Source organism: Trichosurus vulpecula, chromosome 4 (genome assembly GCF_011100635.1).
Source record: "Trichosurus vulpecula isolate mTriVul1 chromosome 4, mTriVul1.pri, whole genome shotgun sequence".
Classification (NCBI taxonomy): Eukaryota; Metazoa; Chordata; class Mammalia; order Diprotodontia; family Phalangeridae; genus Trichosurus; species Trichosurus vulpecula.
This window is the reverse complement of record NC_050576.1, coordinates 165,172,257-165,198,463: the sequence shown is the minus strand read 5'-3', so window position 1 is coordinate 165,198,463 and position 26,207 is coordinate 165,172,257. Positions and strand designations below refer to the sequence as shown.

The window sequence follows — 26,207 nt, the reverse complement described above, 5'->3', positions numbered from 1 at the left end:
AGGCATAAGTATTCTATAATTATATCTTTTCATAATGTTAAGTACGCTCCCTCCTTTATTAGTCCACATTAGTGAGCCTTAACTTTATTAGAACATTTATTACAAGACACAGTACAAATGTTCTAAATGAGCAAATGGTACGAACTGAGGAGGCCACTTCTGTAAGTCACATTCTTGAGATCAAGAGGCTTTTATTCCATAGTACAAAACCAGCATTTACAAAAGTGCCAAGCCCACATGCACCAAAGAATAATTTCCACCTCCCTATGTAGTACATTTGGCAAGGATTAGCTTACTAGATGAAATGAGAGCAAAAAACCCTTAGGGAGGCAGATGTGTGAGAGTGGTGCCAAAAGAATATCAAGTAATAGGCACATTCATTCCTATCAGGATAAACTACGGATCAGTTTTCGACTAAAACCGATGGGTATGGGAAAAGATAGGATGTGATGACCTGGTTAAGTGGTGGAAAGTGAGGTGCCTCTAGCAGTGATCTAAGTGCAGCAACAAGATGGTCCAAGCAGGAGTTTGGTGCTTCCCTGATAGAATGAAGACAGTGAGAGAAAAGCTCCAGCTATTTCTAGGGGCTTAAATTACTCCAGTCAGGAGCTATAGAACTGGAGGCCCTTTGCTGTGCCCACCTTACAAAGGCATCCCCAAGCTATATAAGGAATGTTAAATAAGGCTGGAATTCCAATGTTAAATTGGCTACATGGCGAGTGGCTTTTCTGATGCGTTATTCCAGATGCATCTTGAAAAGATGTTCTCAAATTCTCAAGTGACACCTGAAGCTCGACTTTGTCTTGGAGGTGCCATGCAGCAGTGATCACTCCTTCTATCCACAGGGGAAATTTTCAGAGATGATCACCCATCTCTGCATGTTTCCTGGCCCATCTGTGCACCCGGGTCTTCTGTAGGAAGTATTCCTATGGGTTCAACTCACAAACATTTCCAAGAACAGTTTTCCTTTCAAAGTACTATCCCTAAAAGCATCTCTAAGTTGAAACTTGATAAGCTACAGTGATAGCACTCGATCACATATCACTTTCCGTACTGACGGTTTCCAGGAGTTTTATTTCAGTCTGGAAGATAGGCGACTCAAAGTGCTCCATGAAAACAGAACTTTTATTGGGATACTTAAGGCAATGGAATTAGATTTCTGGAAGAGTCTTTGAAGGAATCTGATTACTATTTCTGGCTTTAGTAGGTGCTGTTTTCTTTCCAGCATTCTGATGAGTAATTTTTCTGTGAAAAGAAAATCAGGGAACAACTGAAATCAGAGGCAGCCCCTCCTCCACAAGGCCCCTCCAATCCTTCCCAGCCAAAAATGCCCCGTTCTTCTTGGGACCCTGAATTTTACCCTGCACCTCTCTTGAACTTGTCTTCTATACTGCCTTATCACAGGAAATCACATTTCCATATGTGTTTCTACTAAGAGTACAAATTCCACAATGGCAAGGACCATGCCCTATTTCTTTCGGCATCTCTTCCAGGACCAGCAGAGTGCCTTACATGAAAATGGCATTTGATAAACGGTTAGAAATCAGAGATCCAGAGCTGGAAGGGCCTCAGAGGCATCTAGTCCAATCTCCTTATTTTGCAGATGAGGAAACTTCCTCAGACTCCAGAGCCAGAACACCTTCCCTTGTACCACCCTGCCTTCCATGTAGACAGATACATGCCTCAGCACTACTCATGATTATCTAGTACTCTGTTGTTTTCAACATGTTCATAATGGCTTACCTTTAATTATACATCATAATTTTAACTTTACAGTGTTGTATACAGCACTTTGCTTACAACAAACCTGTTCAAGATGGTGGCCCCAGAGACCTGGTGTGATCCCATGCTAGTGTTCCAACTTTTTTTTTTTACAGACTCGGCAGACTGTGTCCTGACATTATAGCTTGACTCCTGAGAAGCTGTGTAGTCTATCTAATTTAAATTATTATTACTCTTTATCATTGCATGGGTGAGACCATAAACCAGGTATCAAACATACAGCACTCTGAGTACAGCCTGAACCATATTAAAATGTAATTGAGAAATATTTAACAAAATTAATAAAAACACAATAAAACACAGATAACATTACATTTTAAAACTAAATGCCTAAGAGGCCCATGGGGATCCTTATGGACTGATTGGTGGCTCCTGTTTGTATTGGAATTTGATGCCCTGCCATAAAACCATTCCAAATGGCTTTGTGGATGATCCCTAGGCACTCTCTGGCTCTTCTAATCTATCCTTTCCAATTGATTCTAATACATGAAGTTTTACTGAATTCTCAAACACTGACCTATCCTGAATGTGGACAACTGCCAGGCAGCAAAGAGCAACATGCCACATGGCTGATTCTGCTCTGTGGCCTTTACTCCTTTATAATCCTCTTGTGCACCTACTTCTCTTGCTGACATTCTCTGCAGTGACTTGGAGTCACACCAAAGACCTAACACCCTGGCCTCAGGCCCTCAGCCTCCCTGATCCTAACACTCAACCTCATCCCTCAGGGAAACTGCCCTTTATTCCTCATTGTCACTTTACACTATAATAACTACAGTCCTGAACTCTGAAACTCCTTTGACTCAAACCTTCCTTCCTTTTATTTCTTCCACACCCTTACTTCTTCCAAACTTGCTCTTTACCCCATCAGGACATGAATTCTTGGATCTCTCCTCCAAATCTCCCTTCACTGTGCCTGTATTTGTACACCTCAGTGTCACCTTGATTCCTCCCGTCCCTTCCTTGGTGATGTCTCCCATCATTCCCATTCACACTGCTCTCTGGCCCCCAGAAGGCATGCTCATCAATTTTTGCCTGGTTTACTCTAAAAGCCCCCTAACTAGTCTCCCTACTTCCAGGCTTTCTTCTCTACAAGTCATTCTTCACAAAGTCACAAAACTCATCTTCCTAATTGTTTCAACAGTCCGGCTAGCAGCTGTTGTGGAGGGTGAAAGACCAACCCAAGCCCAGCAACAAGAACGCTACCAGCATGCTGCAAAAGCACAGGTTCTTTTCATCTGCTTTAGTAAGGAAAGCAATGTTAAGGGGCTGACAAGCTTACTTTAATTCAGCATACAAATATCAGTCATTTAGTTCAGGGGAAAAGACCAGCACCCTGAACTTCAGAGCAAAATACAAACAAATTACAAACATCAACAGAAAGACCCAATACAATTCATAGGCACCAAAATCTAGGTTCAGCCCCGGAGCTCATAAAAAGGGTTGGCCCAGAGTTACGCGTGCCACCACTGCTGTGGGTAAGAGCTCCAAAAAAAAGAAAGCCAACCCCTGGTCTTATATCTTTTTCAGGGTCAGGGGTGAGTCACACATGCGACTCACCCACGTGACCTAGAATCGTCACAAAGAGGTGACTTAAACCCACGTGGTCTAAGAGCCTCTGCTGTCCCAAACTTATCACTCAAACTCATGTGTAAACTAGGCCCTCCCTGGAGTTAGCCCCACCTTGGTTACCAATTCACACCCACATAGGTTTAGCACCTAACTGGGGTTTGGGCCTGGGGCTTAGCACCTAGTAAGACTCAAAGACACTTCATTAATCATTTTAAAGTCCCAACTCAATTGATATTACACTAATGCACATGGTTTGACCATGTTTTTCTCTTGCTAGAAAACCTTCAAGGGTTTCCTATTGCTTACAGGATACAATATAAATTCCTGAGCCTCCAGACTGATTGCACTTTATCCCACTGGCTCTACCCTCCAATTACATTGGACTACCTGCCCACCTAGGGATGCCCCAATCTAGGGACAGCTGGTGGAGCAAGGGAGAGAGCACTAGGCCTGGAGTCAGGAAGTCCTACGTTCAAATCCAGCCTCAGGCACTTACAAGCTGTGAGACTGAGGAATGTGACTTCACTTCCGTTTGCCTCAGTTTCCTCAATAACAAAGTGGGGATAATAGTGACACCTACCTCCCAGGGTTGCTGTAAGGATAAAATGAGGTAACATCTATAAAAAGTGCCTAACACACAGCAAATGCTATATGAATGTTATTATGACTATTATTATTTCACCTTACCTGGTTCTGCCTACATGCACGACAAGTTCACAAAACAAACTCTCCTGTTTGATTAGAAGACCCTCCACAACTCTACCTGTTGCAATCTTTCTTTTCCTTCAAGGCCCAGCTCAGCTACCACCTTCTCCATGATTCCTTCCCTAATCTCTCTCTATCCTTGATTTTTTTTACCCCTTTGCTGAACTTTTTCCATATACTCGTCACATTTGAATTTCCCCTGCAGATTGAAGGCACTTAATGTTTACTGAATTGCCCAGTAATCTACAAAAATTTCCAAATTGAGAACCCTCTTAATTATTTTCAAAACCTCTACAACTCTTCTCCATCCTACATAAATCACCTTATTCCCCCCCTACTCTGAAATGTCAAATCTGAGGCTGGGCACTTCTTTGTTCTCTGTACGTGTCATGTTCAGTGGGACTTACATGTAACTGGGAAAGAAAAACCTTCTACGTAATGACTTTTAATCACCTGTGTCAAAGAAGGCAAGTTTCTCAGTTCATGATATTCCCTTCACTCATACTTTTCCTTCTGCCCAACTAAAGCCTACCCATCCTTAAGAGGTTAACTGTTCCAATCTCTAGACTTCTTTCTTTGAATTTGTATTAGTGCTAATTTTTAAAAAATTGTTTTATTTAAACTGTGTTGACAATAAATAACTTTTGGACACCTATTGTGCCGTATACATCTTTGTATCACCTGTGGCATTTAACAAAGTACTGGGTCCACAGCAGGGCTTGATAAATAATTGTTCACTGAATGAAAAAGAAGAGTATCCTGTGCTGTTGCCATTAAACAAATACTGCAGGGTAACAGAGAAATGTAGTATAGCCCACTGCTAGAAAAATCTTGCAACATGGAAACCACATCTCATTTCCAAAAGCAGGAATCTATGACTTCTGGAAAAGAATTCCTGTTGGCCATGCAGTGGATGATAGGTGGTGGGGATTTTGATAGACAGTAATGTCAAGTCCCATTTTCAAAAGGTAGAAAACAAAAACACTACAGTACATTGACCAAAATACTCCAGGGCTTCAATTCCTGGGCTATCAAAGCTGTTGAGTTGCCAGCAGCTAGAGTATACCAAACTCTTCATGGTTCAAAATAAGACTGTCATACTACCTGATGGATAGGTACAGTACCTATTTCTAATTACATACTTACTGTTCACTTTCAGGGTTTTCTAGGAAATACTTCGGGGTTGTATTAATGCTCTCCCTTTCCAGTGGTTTCTTAATCATCTTCTTCTTTTGTTTGCTGAGAAATATAAAGAAGAGGAGGCAGGGGTTAGATTAAGTGCAGTACAACTAAAAAAATCTGCCTCTGGCTCTACCCCAAAAGCAGTTTTTTTCACTCACTGATTTAAACTGAAACTGTGTTTTAATCACCCAGCATGAAGCACTAGGTGGTATCCACAAGATGCTGCAGAGTTCAATTAGTTTTAAAATGTTCTAACTTGATGAAAATAGTATTTTGTCCAATTTAATGAAATAAGCACTCTATCTGGATCCTGTCTCTTGGGGCAACCTGCTCCCTTCCTCAAGCTTAATGAGCTAAAAATCACCCCAAACAATTAGGCCTATCTTAGTTGCATTTAGACAGTAAGAAAAAATAATCCCAAATGTAAAACTGCTAGGAAGGAGACTGGCAGGTTGAAAATGTGCAGTGATATTTACAAAACTTTCATGACACACACAACTTTCATTTTAAAGACTCAAAAAGATGACAATTTTCTGAAAAAAAAGATTTCACAGAATTATGAAGAGAATGAATCATCTATTCACTCTGTTGGAAACACAACTGGATGCATTTGCTGCACATGATAAGAAGTCCAGTTAGACAGTGGGATGTTACCTTGGAAGCTTGTGGAAACTTCTGATATACTCTGGCACAGGACATCCTGCCTGCTGTATCACATTGGCAACACTGAAATATAAGCCAGTGGTCATAAATTGGTATCTTACGAAATCACTGTCAATATCATCAGACCCACTAAACTACCTAATAAACTCTTGGTACAATAGCACAGGCTCTGTACATCAACAATTATCTGCTGTTTTGCCACACTAAAGTGATATAATCACACCCACATTAACCATGGAAGACTTGCTGGAAAGGTTTGATAGTGGAACTAATAAACAGTGACCTGATGGGAGAACTAAGGATAAGAACCAGCAGTTAGGAACAGCTGCTACTGGTACTTAACCTTTATCAAGCACTGAGACGACAAATGGCCCCATGTATTTGATGTAGACCTGGGCCTTATCTTCTAGGAGATGCTGATCAAACACAGTCAAGGCTGGGAAATCAAATTCACATGAGAGCTAGATTTTCCCTGAAACCATGATACTTAAAATACAAAATTCCACTAGATCCCACAGCCTGCCTCTCCCCAATCTTTTTAAGTTTTGATGTTGTTTCATTATGTCCTCCCAACGAAGACCCTTCCAACCCCACAAGACCCTCTTTTATAACACACGAGCTAAACAAAACATTGCTTTGACTATACTGTTTTCAGACATTAGACTATATCTGAAATATGTTTCATTCTACACCTATGGTCTACCATCTCTCTATGGTGGGAGGCACTTGAGCTTTATGCTTCACACACCAGGTAAGTTCTCCATCAACACAAAAGTAGTTTAGAGGCAACACAAAGGCTGAAAACACATTCAAATTAAACTCAACAAATATCTATTAAGGGGTTATGCTAGGTGCTGGCATCACAAAGACAAGAACAACATTTCTTAATTTCAAAGATCCTGCATTCTATTTGGGGCAGTGAAGGGCGGTGGGAGTGAGAATGCACCAAAATGGGCAGATGGTAAGTACAGAAGAGAATGCACTCTAACCATAGAGGAAGGTTTGTGTTAATATAGAGGTGAGAGACGGAATGCCAAAACAAAGCTTCCAGACTAAACATTACTGCAAGATACTCATTATGAGGAACAGGGCCTGGACTTATGATTTCCTTGGTATAGGGCACTCCTAAGGTAAAGAAACGCCCTCTATCATTTTACAGTATTAGCCTTGCCTGGGGCACTGAGAGATTAGGTGATTTATCCAGAGTCACAAAGTCAGTGTTAGTGACAGGTGGAATTTGAACGCAGGTTAGTCTAGCTTCTAGGCCATCTTTCTATGCCAGGCTGCCTTTACTTGCCTTGAGGGAAGATAAGAGTTGAAGAGGCTAGATTCTGAAAATGTTTCCTATATGTAAAGGCTTCACCGAAGTAAGTGCTACAAATAATATTGTGTTGCTTTATTACAAAGAGATGATGATGTAACCCACCATCAGGCTTATTGTCTACCAAATAACTGATAATTTTATTTCTCTTGTTAAAACTAAAAATAACAGCCTGTTCTCAGCCCAAAATAGGCCAACATGCCTAATATCTTAACAGCTGAAACAAAGCACAGCTTATTCTTGGCCATACATCGTACAAAGATTGCACTCTTTTTAACAGAACCCAGAATTTGGTGATTGTGTGAAAGAGAATTCATTCCTATAAATAAGCTTGCAAAGCTGTTAAAATGACCTGGGTTCAGTGTCCTACTTAATGTTACTGGCCTAATTGTATGATTAGACAGAGACTGATCTGAGCAAAATTTTTAGAACAAATAATGCTTGTGAAAACTCCTGCAAGATAAAACTCTTTGCTGCTAAGCTCATTCTGACTATAAGGAACAGCAAAGAATTTTGTTCAATGGCTCCCCCCTGGAAAACTGAAGTCCATGTTACTGATGGTACTATCAGGCACCTCCTATAAATAGGCTTCTGATTTAAAGAGATGACCCCCAAAGTTACTATGAATATGGTCCTACAAGGAAATCGCTAAAGGACCACAGTGCAGTTAAAGCAAAATTAAGAATATAAATCCTTGGCTTTTAATGGACTATGGACTACTGTACTTTGTCTGTCTAGTTATACACAATTTCCTGAAGGCAACAAAGTATCAGTGAACTATTCTTTTTCTAAGGATAGGTTTGTGAATTAAGATTAAGGTTTAGCAGTTCCACAGGGCTTTTGTGAGAAAGAGTGCCACATAAATGTGAGCTAGTATTACCTTCAAGCTTTGTGTAAAAGTTGTCCTTCCCCCTTCTACCTGTTTTCTTTCTTTAACTAGATCCCCTCTTTCCTTGCTTTTCAGGATGACCCCATTTTTTTCTTTTATGGCTACCCAGTATTAGTCTTCCTGTGCTAACAAAACCATAGGACTGAAAGTCAAGAGAAAAAAATTTTAGTCCCAGCTCTGCTTCAACTAGATATTATGTGACCTTGGGCAAATGGAAACCTCTGAGTCCTGGGGGGACAAATATTTATACAATGAGGGAGTTGGACTGCGTGAATTCTAAAGTCATTTCCAGTTCTTGGACTCCAGGATTCCATGATAAAAAGAATTCTTTTCTAAAGGAAAAAAGGTCCTCTAATTAAACATACCTGCCATCTAAAAGGGATGCTATTGTACGGAGATCTGCAGCAGACTGTAATCAAGAGCTGAAAGGGCTGCCAAATGGAATTCTAATGATGATTATGTACAGTTTTGAATTGTAATAGATCAAGTGCAGTGTTCCCAGAGAGTCCTGAAGAACAGAATGAGAAGTCCTGAACTGTCTGTCCTGACATGAGTATCTCTCTTGGGAGGTGTTCTACTGAACTTTCCTATTCCTTGAGTAAAATTTGGTAGATCATTCTGCGGTGAGTGAATGGAATCTGGGACCTAGAAATGTCTTTGATAACAAAATAAGATGCTGAATAAAAATATGACAGTGGAAACATAGACATGTTCCCAGTAGACATATTTTCCAACCAAAAAAAAAAAAAAAAAACAAAACGTTGAACCATATTTCATAGTTTACCTCCGTAATAATGGCTTATCATCTTCAGTGAAGAATGTAACGGCCTTTCCTTTATGTCCTGCTCTTCCAGTTCGACCTAAAAAGTCACAGCCAAAAGATTATGGATCAGGTCTTGCTCTAGCTCAGATATAGAAGTGTCATGATTCATGGATTTCTAAGTTATCAAGAGGTGAGCATGGTCAAAGAGAAGAGAGAGCTGGTCAAAGTGTACTAAGAGCATAATGAGAGAAAGGATCCCTTTTAGTTGAAATAGGAAAGAAAGCAATGCTCACCTATCCTGTGGATGTATTCCACTGCACTGGCTGGAAAGTCATAGTTGATTACCAAGTTCACACCTTTAAAATCAATTCCTCTTGCTAGCAAGGCTGTGCAGATGAGGACCCAGATTTTTCCTGCTCTGAAACTATGGACTGTGTTATCTCTCTGGTTAATAGGAAACAGATTAAATATTAGTTGTCAGCTAACCTCCAAATTCCACTTACTTAAGGAATGGAAAAAATGTACTTATATTAATTTGACATAAAAACCATCCACTTTAAAAAATCCGGTAAAGATAAATTTTAGAGTTTCTGTAGCATATATTGTTCTCACCTGCTGCTGAGTTCTCTCTGCATGAATTACATCCACATTAATACCTTCATAAACGAGTTCGTGGAAAAGTTCTTTAGCTCTCTCAATGGACTGAACAAAAACAAGGACAGGTGGGTGGAAACCCTGAAAAAGGAAAATCAGCATGTACAACAATAATTCTAATAGGTTTTACATTTTTTTTTGGAGGTGGTGGGGGGTGGGGGCGGGGAAGCCGGGGGAAGGCAACTGGGATTAAGTGACTTGCCTGAAGTCACACAGCTGGTAAGTGTCTGAGGGTACATTTGAACTCATGCCCTCCTGACTCCAGAGCTGATGCTCTCTCCACTGTGCCACTTTGCTGCTCCATTTTTTACATTTCTTTACAAAAATATACTCTCCATTATCAAGTGTGTTCAGTCGTTTTTCAGTCATGACTCTTCATGACTCCATTTTGAGGTTTCCTTGGCAAAGACATTGGAGTGTTTTACCATTTCCTTCTCTAGCTCATTTGACAGATGAGAAAACTAAGACAAACAGGGTTAAGTGATTTGCCCAGGGTCACAAAGCTAATAAACATGTGAGGCCAGATGTGAACTTGGGAAGACGAGTCTTCCTGACTCCAGGCCCAGCGCTCTATCCCATGTAGTTGTCCATAATCAAGAGTATAATTTGTCAATGTTTCATAATGTGAAACTACAACTACCACACACTCTAATAATTTAATCTGTCAAATCTCCTTTCACTGCCACACTTTTCCAACAGACGGTCTATGCCCACTATGTCACCATTTCTTTACCTCCTGTTCGCTTTTACAAAACAAAAACCATCCTTTCACCTTTACATGGTACCACAGCTGCACCACCACAACAATGAAGCCCTAGGAACCCAGAAATCACCTTAGACAACAAATATATTATCTCTAAGTCAAGTGGAGAAAGATGCCAGTCAAGGGCAACACTAGTTTATAAAATAAACTCATTTATAAAACATTGTGGAGAAATACAGCAGCTTGTAAGCAAAATTACTGCATTAAATAGAAAGCAATGGAAATGAAAACAAGTCTAAAGAAGTTTGATACGGGACCCAAATGAGGCACATCCTGATAATAGCTCTTATAGACAAAACTGGCAGGAGGACGACAAATGAACACAAATGGAACAAATCTGTCAGTACTTCTTTAAAGATCAAATAGTATCATTAGTGAAAAGAGACCACATTTGGACACTAAAATCAGTTCATAATGTGCTATAAAAAGTAGAAATGACACTGAGGAAGATAAAGCTAGGAAGGTTGGACTAGACCAAGCAAACACAGAGGAAATCTGTGATGGAGGCAACATAATCTTGAAATTATTTTTCAAGGAAGGGAAAGATATATAAAGAATGGAAGGAAAAAATGAGATGACAGCAATATCTCCCTCCCAAAAGGTGATTCAAACTCCTGACTGATACTCTATTTTCCAGTCTTTTTAAGAATGGCCTACATGTATATCAAGAGTATCCTTGATGAAAATATGATAAGGCAACAGGAAGACATCCTCAAATAATTCTCTACAGCAGACTACATCATTATAGTAATGCAACTGACTAAAGATTCAGAGACTACAGGATCCCACTGTATATTTTAATAAGCATTGACTTGGTAGAAGCATAACAGCATGAAAAGGTTCTGTCAACAGATCATACAAGATTCCTTGATAAATGTAACCCAGAGAAAACACCATTTAACCATATTTTGGTTACTGCCAAATGAGGCATGAAAGAGGGAAATGAACACCCACCAAAGGTGTTTACCACTTTCACAGAGGATGTATTACAAAGCCTCAAACAGAAGAGGGGCTCCCTGTAGATAGTGAGGTATTTTTGGACTCCTTTTTGCAGATAGTATCATAGTAACTACTTTAAGTCCCAGAATATCATAGGGCTGCCTAAATGACCATTCAAGTGAGTGACTTGCTCTGGGTCACAAAGCTAGTGCAGACAGGATTCAAAATTAGGTCTTCCGAATTCTAGCCCTCTATTCACTGTATTCTATCTATATCTAATTGTATATAAAAAACATGCTGCCTCTCAGTTCATATCTGGTATGAATTCTACAAATAGCTAGATACAGTTGGCCCCAGAACCCCCAGGTATTAGTGGATAGGCTGGATTTAATTTGGGAAATTATGCAATTTAAGCAATCTTATAGTCAATGGGACAAAATGCTGGGGGCAAGCATGCTGCAGCACATTTCCAAAGGTGGCCTATCCTCAAGCTAAGATGCTATAATGAATGGCATATAAAGATCTGAGGGAAGAAATCCAGGAAAAAGTATTTAAACATAAATAAGGGAGATGTGGTCACTTAACATGACCAAGTAAAAAAGATGGACAGTTTGAGTGCTCTACTAGCGCCTCCTAAATGAAAACGTCAAGAGGACAGCTTCCAGTCTTGGTTGGATTCACTGTGCAGATCTATGTAAAAAAGTGGGCAATAATCACACAAAATGAGAAGGTGTAGATAGGCTATAATCTGTACAGAGGGAGGGAATATTCATACTGATGACACCAATCATTTACTCAAGGCTTCTATGGTTTGCAAAATACTTTTCTCACAACAACCCTATAGTGCAAGTATCATCTATATGACAGAGAAGAGAAAACTGAGCAACTGTTACTTGACTGTGACTCCAGAGCTACTAAGTATCTAAGGTGAGATTTAAAACCATGCTTCCAGACTCCAAGTCTAGCACACTATCCAGCAGATTACAATGTTTCTTTAAGCCTATAAAATTGGTTTCTGTCCCTCAAACAAATTCAGTGAACACTGTACTTAAACTATACTCACTTTCAGTATTTATTGTCCTTAAGCTTTCAGTGGCATTTGACATGGCTGACCATCCATTCCTTCAAACAATATTTTCCTTGGGTTCTGTAAAAATACACATCTTAGGTTTTCCTCCTGCTTTCTGAGTACTCTTTTCCTATCTGTTTGGTGGCTGCTTCTTTCTCCTCCTCCAATGCCCTCCAATGAACTGATCTTCTCTCAGTTTCAAGTATCCCTTCCATGTTGTTGATTCTCAGATTTGTATCTCTAGGCCCATCTTCTCATCCGCACCTAAGCTCTAATCCCATACCTTCAACTGATAATAGGACCTCTCCATTTGAACAGTTAACTAAAACTTCAATTTGAACTCATTGCCTTCCCCTTGTCAAAATCAGCCTTCCCCCCAGTTTGTCACTGAAACCATTCTCCTAGCTACCTATATTTGAAATCTATCAGTCATCTTTGACTCTTCCCTCTCATTCATCCCTCTCTATCCATTAAGTTGCCAAGATCTGTTCTTTCTTAATAATAATAATGATAGCTAACATGATATTGTGCTTACTATGTGCCAGGCACTGTGCTTTACAATTATTATCTAAGTTGATTCTCATAACAACCCCAGGAGGTAGATGCTATGCACCATCCCCTTTTTGCAGATGAGGAAGCTGAGGCAAACAGAGTTAATTAAATGACTTGCCCAGGGTCATTTAGCTAGTGTCTCAAATAGCTGATCTGATTCACTCCATTTCACTGGGCCAATTAGTTCTCATATCTTGTAAATTTCTCCCGAGAATGTCTCTCTCATCCAACTAAAATCATTCCTGGCATCATAACTCTAATCCACATGCTTGAAATATAATAGCTTCTAAATTGTCTCTTTCCTTCCTAATCTATCCTTCTCACCACTGCCAAACTCATCTTGTATAAAGCTTGCTTTCATCACATCACTCCCCTGCTCAAGAATCTTTAATGATCTCCTATTTACACAAAATTCTGTCTTTAACTTAGTTAACATAAATTCAGCCCTGGCACACAAGACTCTCCATAATCTGAGTTCCAGTATTCTCTGCAGCCTTCCTCTCTAACTACTGAATAAATGAAACAAGTTATTTGTTAAGCAAACACCATGTGCTATATACTGTGCCAAGCTCTCTGCTCTGCCAGAAGAGTCTTGACATTCTCTTCTGAGGACTTTTTTTTTCATTCCCATCTCTTAACCCAAGTGCTCGGCATGGTGCCTGGCACGTAGTAGGCACTAAATGTTTATTGCCTTCCCTTCCCCCCTTACTTAGGCAGTTTCCAAATGGAAAAGCTTTCTCTCTGCAATCCATCCTTTCAAGAAGCAGATAACTCCAAGAGTTTCCATCAATCACTGTAGCCCACAATGACTTCCTTCCACCTTCTTTGAATTCCAAAGCACTTCTTGTCTATATCATTCTTTTGGACCTGTAGCTAGACACTGGCCTGCACTGGCAACTTTTTTTTTGTTTGTTTTTGGAGGGAGGAAGGCAGGGCAATTGGGGTTAAGTGACTTGCCCAAGGTCACATGTCTAGTAAGTGTGTCAAGTGTCTGAGGCCGCACTGGAACTCAGGTCCTCCTGACTCCAGGGCCAGTGCTCTACTCACTGTACAGAGCCAAGTTGAGTGCACATCTTTTCTTAGCTAAATGCTAAGATCTTGGAAGGCAGGGGCTATTGTTACCTTTTCTTTGCATCCATTTCACTGCTATGTATGCAGTAATCATTACTTGTTGAATGAGCAGTTAAGAAGCACTGGACTAGATGACCTCTAAGGTCTCTTTTAGCTATAAATCTCTGACCTTATGATTCTTTTGTTTGGGGCACTTCAGGCTCTCATTTCAGATGGCACTGAAATAACCACTGTGAATTTTGGTTGTTTTTGTTGTGTGTTTGTAACCATTACAATTCTATTTTGTTCTGTCCTGCTGTCTACTCTCTCTTTTTCTCAATTGGGCCTAAGTTATCATTAACATATCCTGTTGAATGGAAATGGAAAGATCTGTTCCATGTATGCACTCTTGACAAGGACTTGGGGTCCTCTATATAAAAAGTGAAGGAAAACTGATCATGAGGCAGAATGTTGCACCAGACTAAGAGTGAGCCAGGAGCCCTGCACTCCAGGCTCTACTGTGATGCATGTTAGCACCAAAATGCTAGACATATCTATAACTACTCTGAGATTCATTTTCCTCTTCAATAAAATGACAACACTCGTATACATTACATGCCTTAGAGGGAGGACCAAATGAGATAATGCATGCCAAAGTGATTTCAAAATGCGAAGTTATATAAACATACAAAGTCATTACTTTTGTTACCATCACCTTCTGAACTACCAACCTCTCCAGGGAGGCCAAGTGAGGCCCAAAGGGCTTCTGCCAACACAACCCTGGATTATGGAATAGGAAATGACCAAAAAATGCTTATGCTCTTCTCCCTAGGGTCCATGGCTTGGTGACTCTGACCCAGGTTCAGCAAGAGGCTCCAGAAATACCTTTTTAATAAGGTCTCTCATGGCTAGAAGTTTGCCTGTCTCAGATCCAACAAACAGGAGTTCTTGTTCCACAGTCTCTGCCGCAGAATTCCTAAAAACAGAAATCATGTCTCAGGGAAGATATCATGGTCTGAAAGAGCTCAGAATTTTACTGAATGACTATTTGATATAAAGTAGCTTATAATGCTACTCATCTGCCCACTGCCAATTCATGTAATATTAGTGATATATTAATATTATGAGACAGTATAAAATCAATCCAAATGAAATTTAAAAGGGGAAAACAGAGACAAGCAGATCACTGACAGATGACTTTCCCATACTGTGGCCCTTCTATTCTTAGGTTAGCCATCAAGAAACTAAATTGGCAATAAGGAACCACAATTTCACAGCCACAAAACTGGAAAAACATAGGAAGAGATGAACAGTATAATATAAAAAAACCAACCAATATTTAAAAAAATGCATCTCTATCTATCTTTAGCTGTAGAACTCTTAATTCACTATAGGCCAGGAAACATTTCTGAGGTGCCAAAAATGGATTCATCTATTAAAAAGAGAAAATGTGGCAGTAGGGGAATTACCTTGCTCCAACAGAAACAGAAATAACACTGTCCAGGTGGAGTTTACACCACTGTTCCACATCATGTGCAAAAGTTGCACTGAACATAGCTCTCCTGACTTTGTGAGATGTGCATGCCAGGAAAATGAAAGCCAGTTGATCTCTGAAACCAGTCTTTCCGTCCTCGAACAATTTGTCAGATTCATCTACCACCAACCATTCCACACTATGAAATGATAAAACAGACTTCTTGGTTAGTGAGCTGAGATGAAGTCACTTAATCTCAGTTTTTTTTTCCTCTTAAAATGGGGGTCTTAGACTATAATCAGGACTTCTTAAAGTTTTTCCACTCTTGACCCAGTTTAAGAAGCACTGGACTAGAAGACCTCTAAGGTCTCTTTCAGCTATAAATCTGTGACCCTATGATTCTTTTGTTTGGGGCACTTCAGGCCCTAAATGTGTTTGCCCTCATTTCAGGTGGCACTGAAATAACCACTGTGAATTGTAACCATCATAATTCTATTTTGTTCTGTCCTGCTGTCTACTCTCTTCTTTTCCCAATTGGGTCTGAGTTATGATTAATATATCATCTTGTCTTTAATAATGGGACAAGTACTTGCACCTGCTACTGAGAGAACAAAGTAGATATGAGGAAAAATCAGAGTGAACTGTCACAGATTTATAGCTAAAAGAGACCTTAGCGGTCATCTAGTCCAAGACCTCCATTTTACAGAGAAGGAAACGGAGAGTAAGTTACTGCCTAAAGACATGAAGGTAGAAAGTGGCAGAGCCAGGATTCAAAGGCATAATTTTTGCCTCCAAACCCAGCGTCTTTTCTGCTGTACCACATGTTCCCAAACAATAGAGTACCTACTATTATTATCATACAGAGAGGATGTGTAGCACAGGGCAAAGAACAACAGATGTGGAGTCTGAGGACCTGGGTTTAAATCTCAGTTCTGCTACTTTTCACCTACATGACCTCGGTCAAGGCCCCTCCCTTCTCTGGGGCTCAGTTTTTTCCTCTGTAAAATGAGGCAGGTTATACTTGATGATCTTTAAGGTCTGGTTCCAGCTCTAAATTTAAGATCCTTTGAAAAGCAAACCAGAGCCTTTCCCATCTTACAGACATCTGCTAGGAAGAGAACAAATACATGTGGGGAGAAAGACAGGGCCAAGTGAACTGAACTTGAGAATCAATGGCCTTTCCTGTGACCAGCTAGTTGGAAAGTATCTGGTAATGGGCTTGATGAGATATATCATCCTTAATAATAATAATATTATAACAATTAAAAATGATAAAAATAACACCAGTATTGACTAAAAGGGGACAGACAGAAAATTTCAAATGGCAGGAGGAATAGCTGTGGATGGAAAATAACCATTTGAAGGAAACATATAAAACACCAAAAAGGACTCATTAACACACTCTGTATACATACTTTTTTAGTTCTATTCCTGGGGGATCTTGTTTCAACAAATAAATTAGTCGATTGGGAGTAGTCACAAGAATATCTACAGGAAAAGCAAATAGAACAAACAGAATTCAACCTTCTCAGACTAAGAAATTTAACTTCCTTGAATTTTCATGAAGATCTTGGGGAAAAAAAACCCAACAACAAATGATGAAATTAACTAGACAACAGTTATTAAGTTCCTGTTCCCTAGTGGACCTCTATCCAGACTGGCTAAATTTTAGCACACATGCATTATCATGATTCCCTGGATCAACACCCTAAGTCGGAAAGACAGATATGGCTAAGATTAGAATCCAGGTCTTTGATTCCTAGTCCAGTGTTGTCTTCTAGGCTTCTTCTGTAGACACAACTCAATTGTACATGAAGGACCTCATCTACTGTTGTCTAACACGATAATCTCTTAAAAGCAATTATAAAATCCCTTGCCCATTGCACATCCCCAAATGAATCTCTTACCAAATTTCTTAGATGATTTAGGCCCAAACTTCTTGGCTGCCACAGCTGCCTTGTGTATCATATGTATTCTGAATCCTGTGCCCTCTGAGATTCTTACTAACTCTCGATGAGTCTGAAATAAACAAAGGCAGCACTGAGGCTCTAAAACAGACAATTATCTGCGTCATTAAAAAAAAAAGTCCCATCAATCATATTCTTGTGAACCCCTTGGACAGCCCCCTAATTAAATCTACAGACTAGCAAGGAATTTTTGGGAATTCTGAAGTCCATTAGGGAAGGACAGGCCATTTTTTCCAGAACAGAAAGGTAGTTCCAAGGAATTAAAGAGACGGTACAAAACTAATTCTCTGCAAACACCTGTGTGGTACGGTGCAATTTCTAGACTGGAGCAATTTCAGCAGATGCTTCACTCAAAGATCAAAAACAGAAGGGTTCCCTATACAATCCTGTTTTTTCAAAATGAAACAAAAATTTCACTTTTGGGTAGAAATTTAAGAGTGATTTAAACATTCAGGGCAGCCCTTCATCTCAGAGAATCTTGAAAGCATTTCATAAATAACCTAGCAAAAAAAAATTATCTTTTAGGAAGAATTACATAGAGAGTAAAAACTTGTTTTCATGCACTGTAAGTTACTCATATAGAAGAAGAGGCCATTAAAAGCACAGAGAACACTAAGCTTTGCAGGATCAATTGAACAAACTCTGTAACTTGCTTGTATGCCTTTGGTTAAGTCCCTTCCCCTCTCTGGGCTTTAGTTTTCTTCTCTGTAGAATGAGGAAGTTGGATATGATGACAATATATAATGGATAATCAAACACTTTGCCCTCATAAGTTTTCTATTTCCCCAAAGTAAGACCACTAAGACAGTGGCCAAAGATGTGGTCTTCTTTTTTTACCTGACTGGCAAGTTCTCGTGTGGGCGAGATGATCAGTGCTCTGAAACCTTTATTTGTGGGTTGTTTCAGCTGCATTAAAATAGGAATGCTAAAAGCCAGGGTCTTTCCAGATCCAGTAGGAGCAGAAGCCAGTAGTTCCCGACCCTAAAGACAAAGAATACACTGAGTGCTATCACAGCCAGAAAAAGATTTGCTAATTTTTTTTATCTTTAAGGACAAGTTCAAAAATGCCACTTCATTGTCATCTTCTCTGGTCTGAAGAGATCCCTTTCTTCACTTTGAGCTTACAGAATTTCATCGGTGGTGGTTAATAATAGTAGTAGCTAGCATTTATATAGAACTTACTTTGTGCCTGGCACTATCCGAAGAGCTTTACAAATATTATCTAATTATGATCATCACAACCACCCTGGGAGAAAAGTGCTATTACTACCTCCATTTTACAGTTGTGGAAACTGTGCCACCTAGCTGCCTCTGTACCTCTGGCTGCTTGGTATCTCTCTCTGCACTCGTACACTCATTCTGCGCTATAATTATCTGCGTATATGCTAAACTGAAGCTCCTAGAGTTCAGGACCACATCTTATCCATCTCTGCATTCCCCTCACTGATTATCAATGTTCCTTTGTAAGTAGGCATTGATTAATGTCTATTGAATTGAGTGGAAGCTGACTTTGAGATTCTAGTCAAACATCAACCATCACCACAGAAATAAGACTGAAACTGCAGGTAACGCTTCCAGTCACTCAAGTTTTTGAAATGTTTTATACTGAACCTCAATATCTCTTCTCCAACCTTGTACCCTCTCATACTGTTTGCTTCATCTTGGCACTGCTAAATTGTTATGACAATCTGTACTTTCACTTTTTGGCTTAAGGTTATTTCTGTTCCCTCAAAACACAAAGTGTATAGCACCTAGCATAATTCACATTTGGTTAAGTAACAAATGAGTAGAGAGTTTCTGGCAAAACGTCACGCCTCAAGCCGACTTTTGCTAATGGGTCAGAATGAGAGGAGAGGTAATTGAAGTAAATACAATCTATAAATCTCAATTTACCCTTTGAATTAAATTTTCTATGCCAAACCTTTTACTATAGCAAAGTGGTGGAATTGACCAAAAATTTCCTTCTTTACTCACCATCTGGTGGAGAATTTAATATATAAGAGAATAAGCAGAAATTAGAAGGCGAAAAGAAAAAAGGGCCTGGGTCCTGAGTCTGATTAATTCAGAAATAGCAACATGGTTCTCATAAAGTCCTTGTAAATTTTAACACTTTTAGTAATTTGAGCTGCAAATAGAATAGAAACAAAACAATCTTTAAGTGGAATTTTAAAAACACATTTGTTAAGGGAACTACATGACACAATTATACAGAAATAATCTTTAGCTACTCTACTCATTTGAGCCTCACACCATCGATAGCAGGCAGCTCCTGTTATTCTCCCCATTTTACTGGATGAGGAGACTAAGGCATTTGAGGTAATGTAAGTTGCCCAGGGTCACAAAGCTAGGAAGTCCAAGGTAGGATTTAAATTTGGGTCCTTCCGATTCCAGACCCAAGTCTGGAATCACTGGGTCACCTAATTGTCTGATTCAGTGAAAGCAAAAACAGTTACTGAGGACTCGAAGGGAAAACATGTCTATGGCTAACTCCACGGCAGCCATGAGAATAAAATTAGCTTTTGTTGTTGTTGTTAGTGATTCATAACTAAAAATTTATACCGTAGAAAACCTTAGTTTTTAATAATTAAACAATCAAGAGTTCAGAAACTGAATAAGGACTTTATGATGAACCCATGCTTCTGGAATGTTTTCTGGGAGAACAGACATAGTGATGAGACCCAAAGTATGACAAGCAAAAAAAATTTAGCTGGTACAGCTAGAGATTTCAAGAATCAGAAATAAATAGCTTAAGATGCCCAATTCTGAGCATAGTTCCACTTAACCTGAGTTGTACGATCGTTAAACCCAGACAAGTAGACTTACATGAAGCATGACAGGAATTGCCTGCATTTGGATAGGTGTGGGGCTCTGGAAACCTGCATCTAAGATGTTCTGGAGCAGTCGAGAGTGGATCTTATATTCCTGGTCAAGTTGCTGAAATGAAGCAATGGGTTCTGGGAGATCGGTTCCTTGGATGTGAATTTTGTGTTTATTTCGGAAACGGTTTATCTGGAAAATGAAGCCAAATAGTCTCTGTGAACATCAGCCAAAGATATTTTTAGGAGTAAAACACCTGGAATGATACACACTGTGATCAAATTGCTAGTACTGAAGTTCAGAGCACATTAAAAGTGAGAAGATCTGAGGTGCTACAACATATATTTGTTAAGTCTTATAAGGAAAGTATGGAGAAAATGCCTCTCGAGCCCCTCTCAGAAGCCAAAACTCACCAGAGAGTGGCCAGCACTTGTCCATGTCTTCCTTATATTTAACCTTTTATTTTCATCTAAAAATGTAAACTCTTGGAGGAAAAATTTAAAGTACCAATCATTCAATAAACCTTTAGTAAGTGCTAACTATATACTAGCTGCTGTGACTGACACTGGGTAGTGATACAAATACAAAACTGACAGTCCCTGTCCTCAAAAAGCTTACATTCTACCAGTGGGATATAACATGTTCACAGATAACTTGTTGAAGGATCAGTAGAAGATTTGTGGGTTTTATCCTAGAAACAATGGGGAGCCAATGCAGTTTTTTGAGCAGAAGAGTGGAGCTATCAGACCTATAATTTAATGTTCTATCCCCTAGTCCAAAATAACGCAAACTCTAGTTTCTGGGCCAATGAGGCATGGGTTCTTGGGACATTCCACCCCTTGATGACCCGTAGGTCACTCCTAGAAACAAACCAGACTCTCTACTTCTCTCATTTCAAACCTGTCCTCACAAAGCTGGAAACCACAGGCAGCAAAGCTGCTGTCCAACAAACCCAGCTACATAAGAATGGCAATTTTCTTTTTTTTTTCTTCTTGTATTTGTGATTTCTCTCTTCTCCCTTTCCTTTTCCTCTTCTTATCCATTCCCCCACTTAAAAATGGGTCATTTTAGGAATAGGTGAAATGAACAAGTTTCCTAACTTCATCTAATCCTGCCAAAAGTAGCCCCTCTGAATACAATGAATCATCCAGGTAGGAATTTCACCCTCTAGTTAATTTCATTATAGGACCACAGATTTCAGTGATGAAAGAGACTTCAGAAGTCATTGAATCTAAGTGCCTTCCCTCATTTTACAGATAAAGAAAGTAAGTCTCAGTGAAGTGCCTCAGAAATAACATGACTAACCCAGGGTTACACAGCTAGTGTCTGATATGGGATTCAGACCCAAGTCTTCCTGACTTTATGCCCAACTTATGCTCCATAGATAGAGAGGTTAAAGTAAATGAGGCTGTAGAATGAAAGGTAAAGGTAAGTGGGTGACTTCATGTGGAAGTGCTCAGGGGCAGCGAATGAAGTTACCACTGATGCTCAGTTGTTATGACCACATAAGGAAGGGGGAGGGGAGTCAGGGAGGGAAGAAGGGAAGGTGTGCTACATTGTTATATGATACCCATGCAGAGTGCCTGGGTGTGTGCTGGTGGGGGGGAGGGGGTAGCAGATGAAGGGATGGTGATGGAAGAGAGGTTGATAACCTGCTGTAGGGTGGCACCCTAAAACAGCACAGTCACTTGCCGTGGAATTAACCAATAAGCATCGAGTGCCTACTATGTGCTAGGCACTGTCCATAATAGAAAAAAAAAATGACAGTCCTCGCCTTAAGGAGCTTACATCCTTGTTGCACATATATAGGTATAGAAAAATTTATATGAAATAAAGACAAGGTAATTTCTTTGAAGAGGAGGTCACAAGCAGCTGGAAAGATGAGGATAGGCTCCATGGGGAATGGGATTTGAACCTAATTTTAAAGAAAACAAAGGATTTTAAAAGACAGGGTATGGAGGGAAGGCATTGCAGGCATGGGGGACAGCCAGTGCAAAAGCACAGAGAGGGCAGAAAAAACAGCAGTAAGGTCATGGAGCTCAGGAAAGGGGAGTATTATAAAATAAGGCTAGAAAGGTAGACTGGAGTCCAGGGTGTGAAGGGCCTTAAATGCCAAGCAGGAGTTTACAGTTAATCCTAGGCAACAGAAAGAAGCCGTTAGAATTTATTGAGTGGGGGTATTGACACAGTCAGATCTGAGATCTGGGAAAAGGTACTTTGGAAGCCATATAGAGGACTGATTTTAGTGGGAAGAGATAAGAGCAGAGACCAATTAGAAAGCTATTGTAACAGTCCAGGCAAGAGATGATAGGGGTGAAATAAGGTGATGGCTATGTGAGTGGAGAAAAGGAAACAAATAAATGCAAGAGACCCTGTGGAGGTAAAAACAAGATTTGGCAACTGATGGTATATGTGCAGTATATGTAAGTTTTTTCTAGGAATGGGCAGTGGTGGGCTCCAAGTTTATCAGAAGATGCATCTATTAGCAACTTGAAAGCAAAAAGCTAGTAAGGGCTACATGATACACTGATATGGACATGGTATTCATATCAAAAGGACGTGGATATGAATCTTCGCTCTGCCAGTATTTCTTATGTGACTTTGGGAAAGTGTCTTCACCACTTTGGGCCTCAGCTTCTTCATCCATAACACCTTCATGGCACAATGGGTGACCTGGTTTCAAATCCCAACTCTGAAGACTACTACCAGTGTGACCCTGGCCAAAACATTTAATGTCACTGGGCCTCAGTTTCCTCATCTGTAAAAGTGAGGAGACTGGATTAGATGGCCTCTGAGGTCCCTTTCAGGTCTAGCTCCTATGATCCTATGGCTAGATGACATCGAAGGTACCTTCAAATACTAAATCTATGATTCTTATACTTTAACAGTCTAGATTCACTTTGCCTCAACAGAAAATCAAGGCCCCAAAATGATTCAACCAAGTCAAATAGGGGGAAAACAACAACAACAACATGAAATCAAGCAAAGTTTCTCACGTTTTTTGGTTTAAGAAATTAGCCTAACCTTTTGCTTTCGGAGCCGTTCCAATTTCTCTGCAGTTAGTTTATTTTCTTCTTTTCCTTTTTTATCTTTAATCTTGGCTTCCAATGAGGACGTCCATAGTATAGTTTCTTCTTCCTGGTTGGAACTGACTGAAATAGTTTCTAAGGTTCAAAAGAAAATTAAAAATAAAAAAAAAAGATCTTGGGCATACCATTCATCTTTCCCAGATATTAAACTTGCATGTCCATATTCTTCGAAGGAACAACAATGTCCTCTTTAGTTTATGGATATAATAGATGTTCCTTTTGGTGAAGAGATTCTTCACTTTTTGTCTGTGTCCTGGGCCCCTTGGACCAGTCTGGTAAAGCCTATGGGCTCCTTCTCAGAATTATATTTTTAAATAATTTAAGAAAAAGGTAAATTTAAGTTAGCTATTAATTATAAAATAAAGATATAAATTTTTTCCCACTCAAGTTCCTGGACTCCCTGAAGTCTATCTGCAGTTCCCCCTGGGGATTTGCGGATTTGTTTTAATGCAATAGAAAAACAGTACTAACCAGAAGCCTGTTTCTCCTTCTTCACGTTTCGTTTCCGCTTCCTTTCAATTCTGTTATCCTCATCACTTTCAGCTTTTTGCTGTATTCTCTCCTCTTCCTTGGATAGGGTATTATCCAATGAGGTTCCATTTTTGGCTGGGATAGATTTCTTGCTTCCAAAGAAGTTCAGTTCTTCTAATACCTCTGAGGAATCAAAGTCAAATTTCCTTTTTCCTAGCTGAGAACCAAATGATTTGAAATGAAATTGATTTATTGACTGTTTTTCCCCTAATCAGAACTGGCAGTAGGAAGACATATCAACACTAAGTATTTGTATGCCTACTATAGGCAGAAGGGGGATACTGAACTGAATTTAGGAAGCATAGGTTGTTCTGTTTTGAGGATGGGTGGAAGCAAGGGTTTAATTCATAGTCCCTACTCAAAAACTTTCAATGGCTCACCTTTCCAGTTTTCAGGAACCATAAAGCAAAATAACTTTGCCACAGTTCCTGAAAAAGGTTGTGTTAATCCATTCCCTTATGGCTCCATTCACCATCCCTGTAACTTTCTAAACCAAAATACCTTTCTCAATCCATAACTTGCCTGTATATGTTTCTCCCTCTATTAAAATGTAAGCTCCTTGGGGGCTGAGGCTGTCTTTTTTTTGGATCTATATTCCCAGCACAGGACCCAGAGTGTGGCACATAGTTAAGTGCTTAATAAATGCTTTTTCATTCATTCATTCATTCCCTTACTCATCCATTTTACTCGTTTGGCATCTAGTATGTTGCCTTGCACTTTACTTCTCTTTATATGTGTGTCCTTTTTTTCTAGATTGCAAATCCCTTCCAGGAACTGACTCATTCAACGGGCATTGCTTTCTAGTGTAAAGCTCTATTGCCAGGCCCCCCGGGGTGGGGGAGCAGTTACAAAGAAGTCAGAGTCCCTACTCTTAAGTAGTTTGCTTTAGTGTCAAGCCACAGACACACAAAGAGTTAAACACAAAAGAGAAGGGTTCAACGTCAAGGCAAAGGATGTTGTGGAAACTTGTGTTGAAAGGACTTCGGATACCTTCCAAAACCAAACTCCCTTTTCAATCCGGGAATCCCCTCCTGAGCTCTCAAGTGAAAGGAAACTTACTCCTTAGTCTATGAGACTGTCCGTCCCACTGTCAGCCCTGTTCTGAACAGTATCTTCTTTCTAAAACACGTGTTCAGACCTCTTGGTGTGTTGGCCGCCCTTCTCTAGACACTAAATCTACTTCCTTCTGAAAGCCTAGAGAGAAAAACTTGGATACAAAACTCCAGATGTTGCTTTGACCAAGGCAGGGCGGAAGCCTAAGGCATTTCGTAATTAATTAGAAAACGAACAGTACAGAGCCAGGGCTGAGCCCCGTGGCGAGTTCGGGGGTCCGCGAGCTGCCCAGGCCGAACGTGTCCCAGACAATGCCCCGAGGTCCGGCGCTGGTGGACGCACGTGTCCAGCGGGATTCCAGTCCGTCTTCTCTCCCTACCCCGCCCTCACCTGGAATCGGGCTGCGTCCGCCGGGAAGCGCCTCAGGTCGAACTTGGCTCCGGCGCCGAGGCGACGGAACAGATCGTGAGCATCCATGTCTAACCGGCAGGCCTAGCGGTGTCGGAGCGCATGCGCATTATCGCTCCTCTCGGCGTTGGGGTGGGAGGGAAGCGGAGAGGAAGACGCGGAAGGAAGAGGGCGGAAATGACGAGCAGGGGTGGAAGTGATTCAACGGTTACGCTGCTTGATACTCAAAGCTTGCCATCCTCTCCGGAGTAGTAGCATCCTAGGAAGGGATAGTGGATTTAGAACTTAATTAAATTAGTCAATTAGAATTTAATTCATTTTCAATCTGTTTGTTTTTAATAGGCTCCACTAAGGGTTGATGTGTACTGTTGTGTGGGTCCAATTTTAAGTCATCTGAGGCAATAAACATGCGTGAATATTTTTCCAGACTTAAGAGAAGCAATTAAAGTATAGGCAATGGGCACGGTCGTTGCATTAAAAAATAAAAAGAACTGAAAGGATCTAAGAGGCCATTCTTAAATTTTTTTTTCCATCAACGAAAATAGTCTTCTCTCCCTCCTCCGTTGAGAAAGAAAATAAAAATAAATCAAAAACCCTGTTACAATTCTGTATAGGCAAGCAAAACACCCGTCCATTGGCCATTTCCAAAATAAGTATGTCTAAATCTGCACCCTGAGTTCGCTGCCTGTCAGAGGGTTTTTCATCACGAGTCCTTTGGAATCTAATTCTTCACTGCGTTAATCAGAGTTCTAAAGTCTTTCCAAGTTGTTTCTCTTTACAAATATGGTTATAGTACAACTTGTTTTCCTGGTTTTGTTCACCTACATCGATTCATATAAATCTTAGATTTCTCTGAAACCATCCCTCTCATCATCTGTTACAGCACAATGGAATACCATCACATTCATGTACTATAACTTGTTTGATCGTTCCCCAGTTGATGAACGCCCCCTCAGTTTTCAAT

General features: G+C 40.1%; 1 protein-coding gene across 2 annotated transcripts; it reads right to left on the bottom strand.

Annotated features, from left to right (window-relative positions):
• Positions 1-166: 166 nt before the first annotated feature.
• On the bottom strand, positions 167-25,343 carry DDX52 (DExD-box helicase 52). 2 transcript variants are annotated; one of them, XM_036757160.1, is made up of 15 exons: positions 25,226-25,343; positions 23,723-23,939; positions 23,187-23,326; positions 20,169-20,354; positions 18,183-18,326; positions 17,286-17,397; positions 16,794-16,866; positions 15,374-15,577; positions 14,790-14,880; positions 9,490-9,612; positions 9,171-9,321; positions 8,899-8,974; positions 5,896-5,967; positions 5,206-5,298; positions 167-1,245 (listed from the first exon to the last, which is right to left on the bottom strand). In XM_036757160.1, exons 1-15 carry the CDS (start codon positions 25,310-25,312, stop codon positions 1,152-1,154), a joined length of 1,863 nt encoding a protein of 620 aa, XP_036613055.1. In that variant the 5' UTR covers positions 25,313-25,343; the 3' UTR covers positions 167-1,151. The 2 variants fall into 2 exon arrangements, with proteins under 2 accessions (XP_036613055.1, XP_036613056.1); XM_036757161.1 differs by having other exon boundaries at positions 1,187-1,245; positions 5,202-5,298; positions 25,226-25,335.
• Positions 25,344-26,207: the final 864 nt, after the last annotated feature.

Excerpts from the sequence above, each read along its gene's own strand:
- DDX52 (XM_036757160.1), bottom strand. The coding sequence starts at position 25,312 with ATGGATGCTCACGATCTGTTCCGTCGCCTCGGCGCCGGAGCCAAGTTC. Across the intron at positions 14,881-15,373 it reads TCTGTTTCTGTTGGAGCAAG|GAATTCTGCGGCAGAGACTG; the intron begins GTAATTCCCCTA and ends TTCTGTTTTTAG. Across the intron at positions 5,968-8,898 it reads GATAAGCCATTATTACGGAG|TGTTGCCAATGTGATACAGC; the intron begins GTAAACTATGAA and ends CTTATATTTCAG.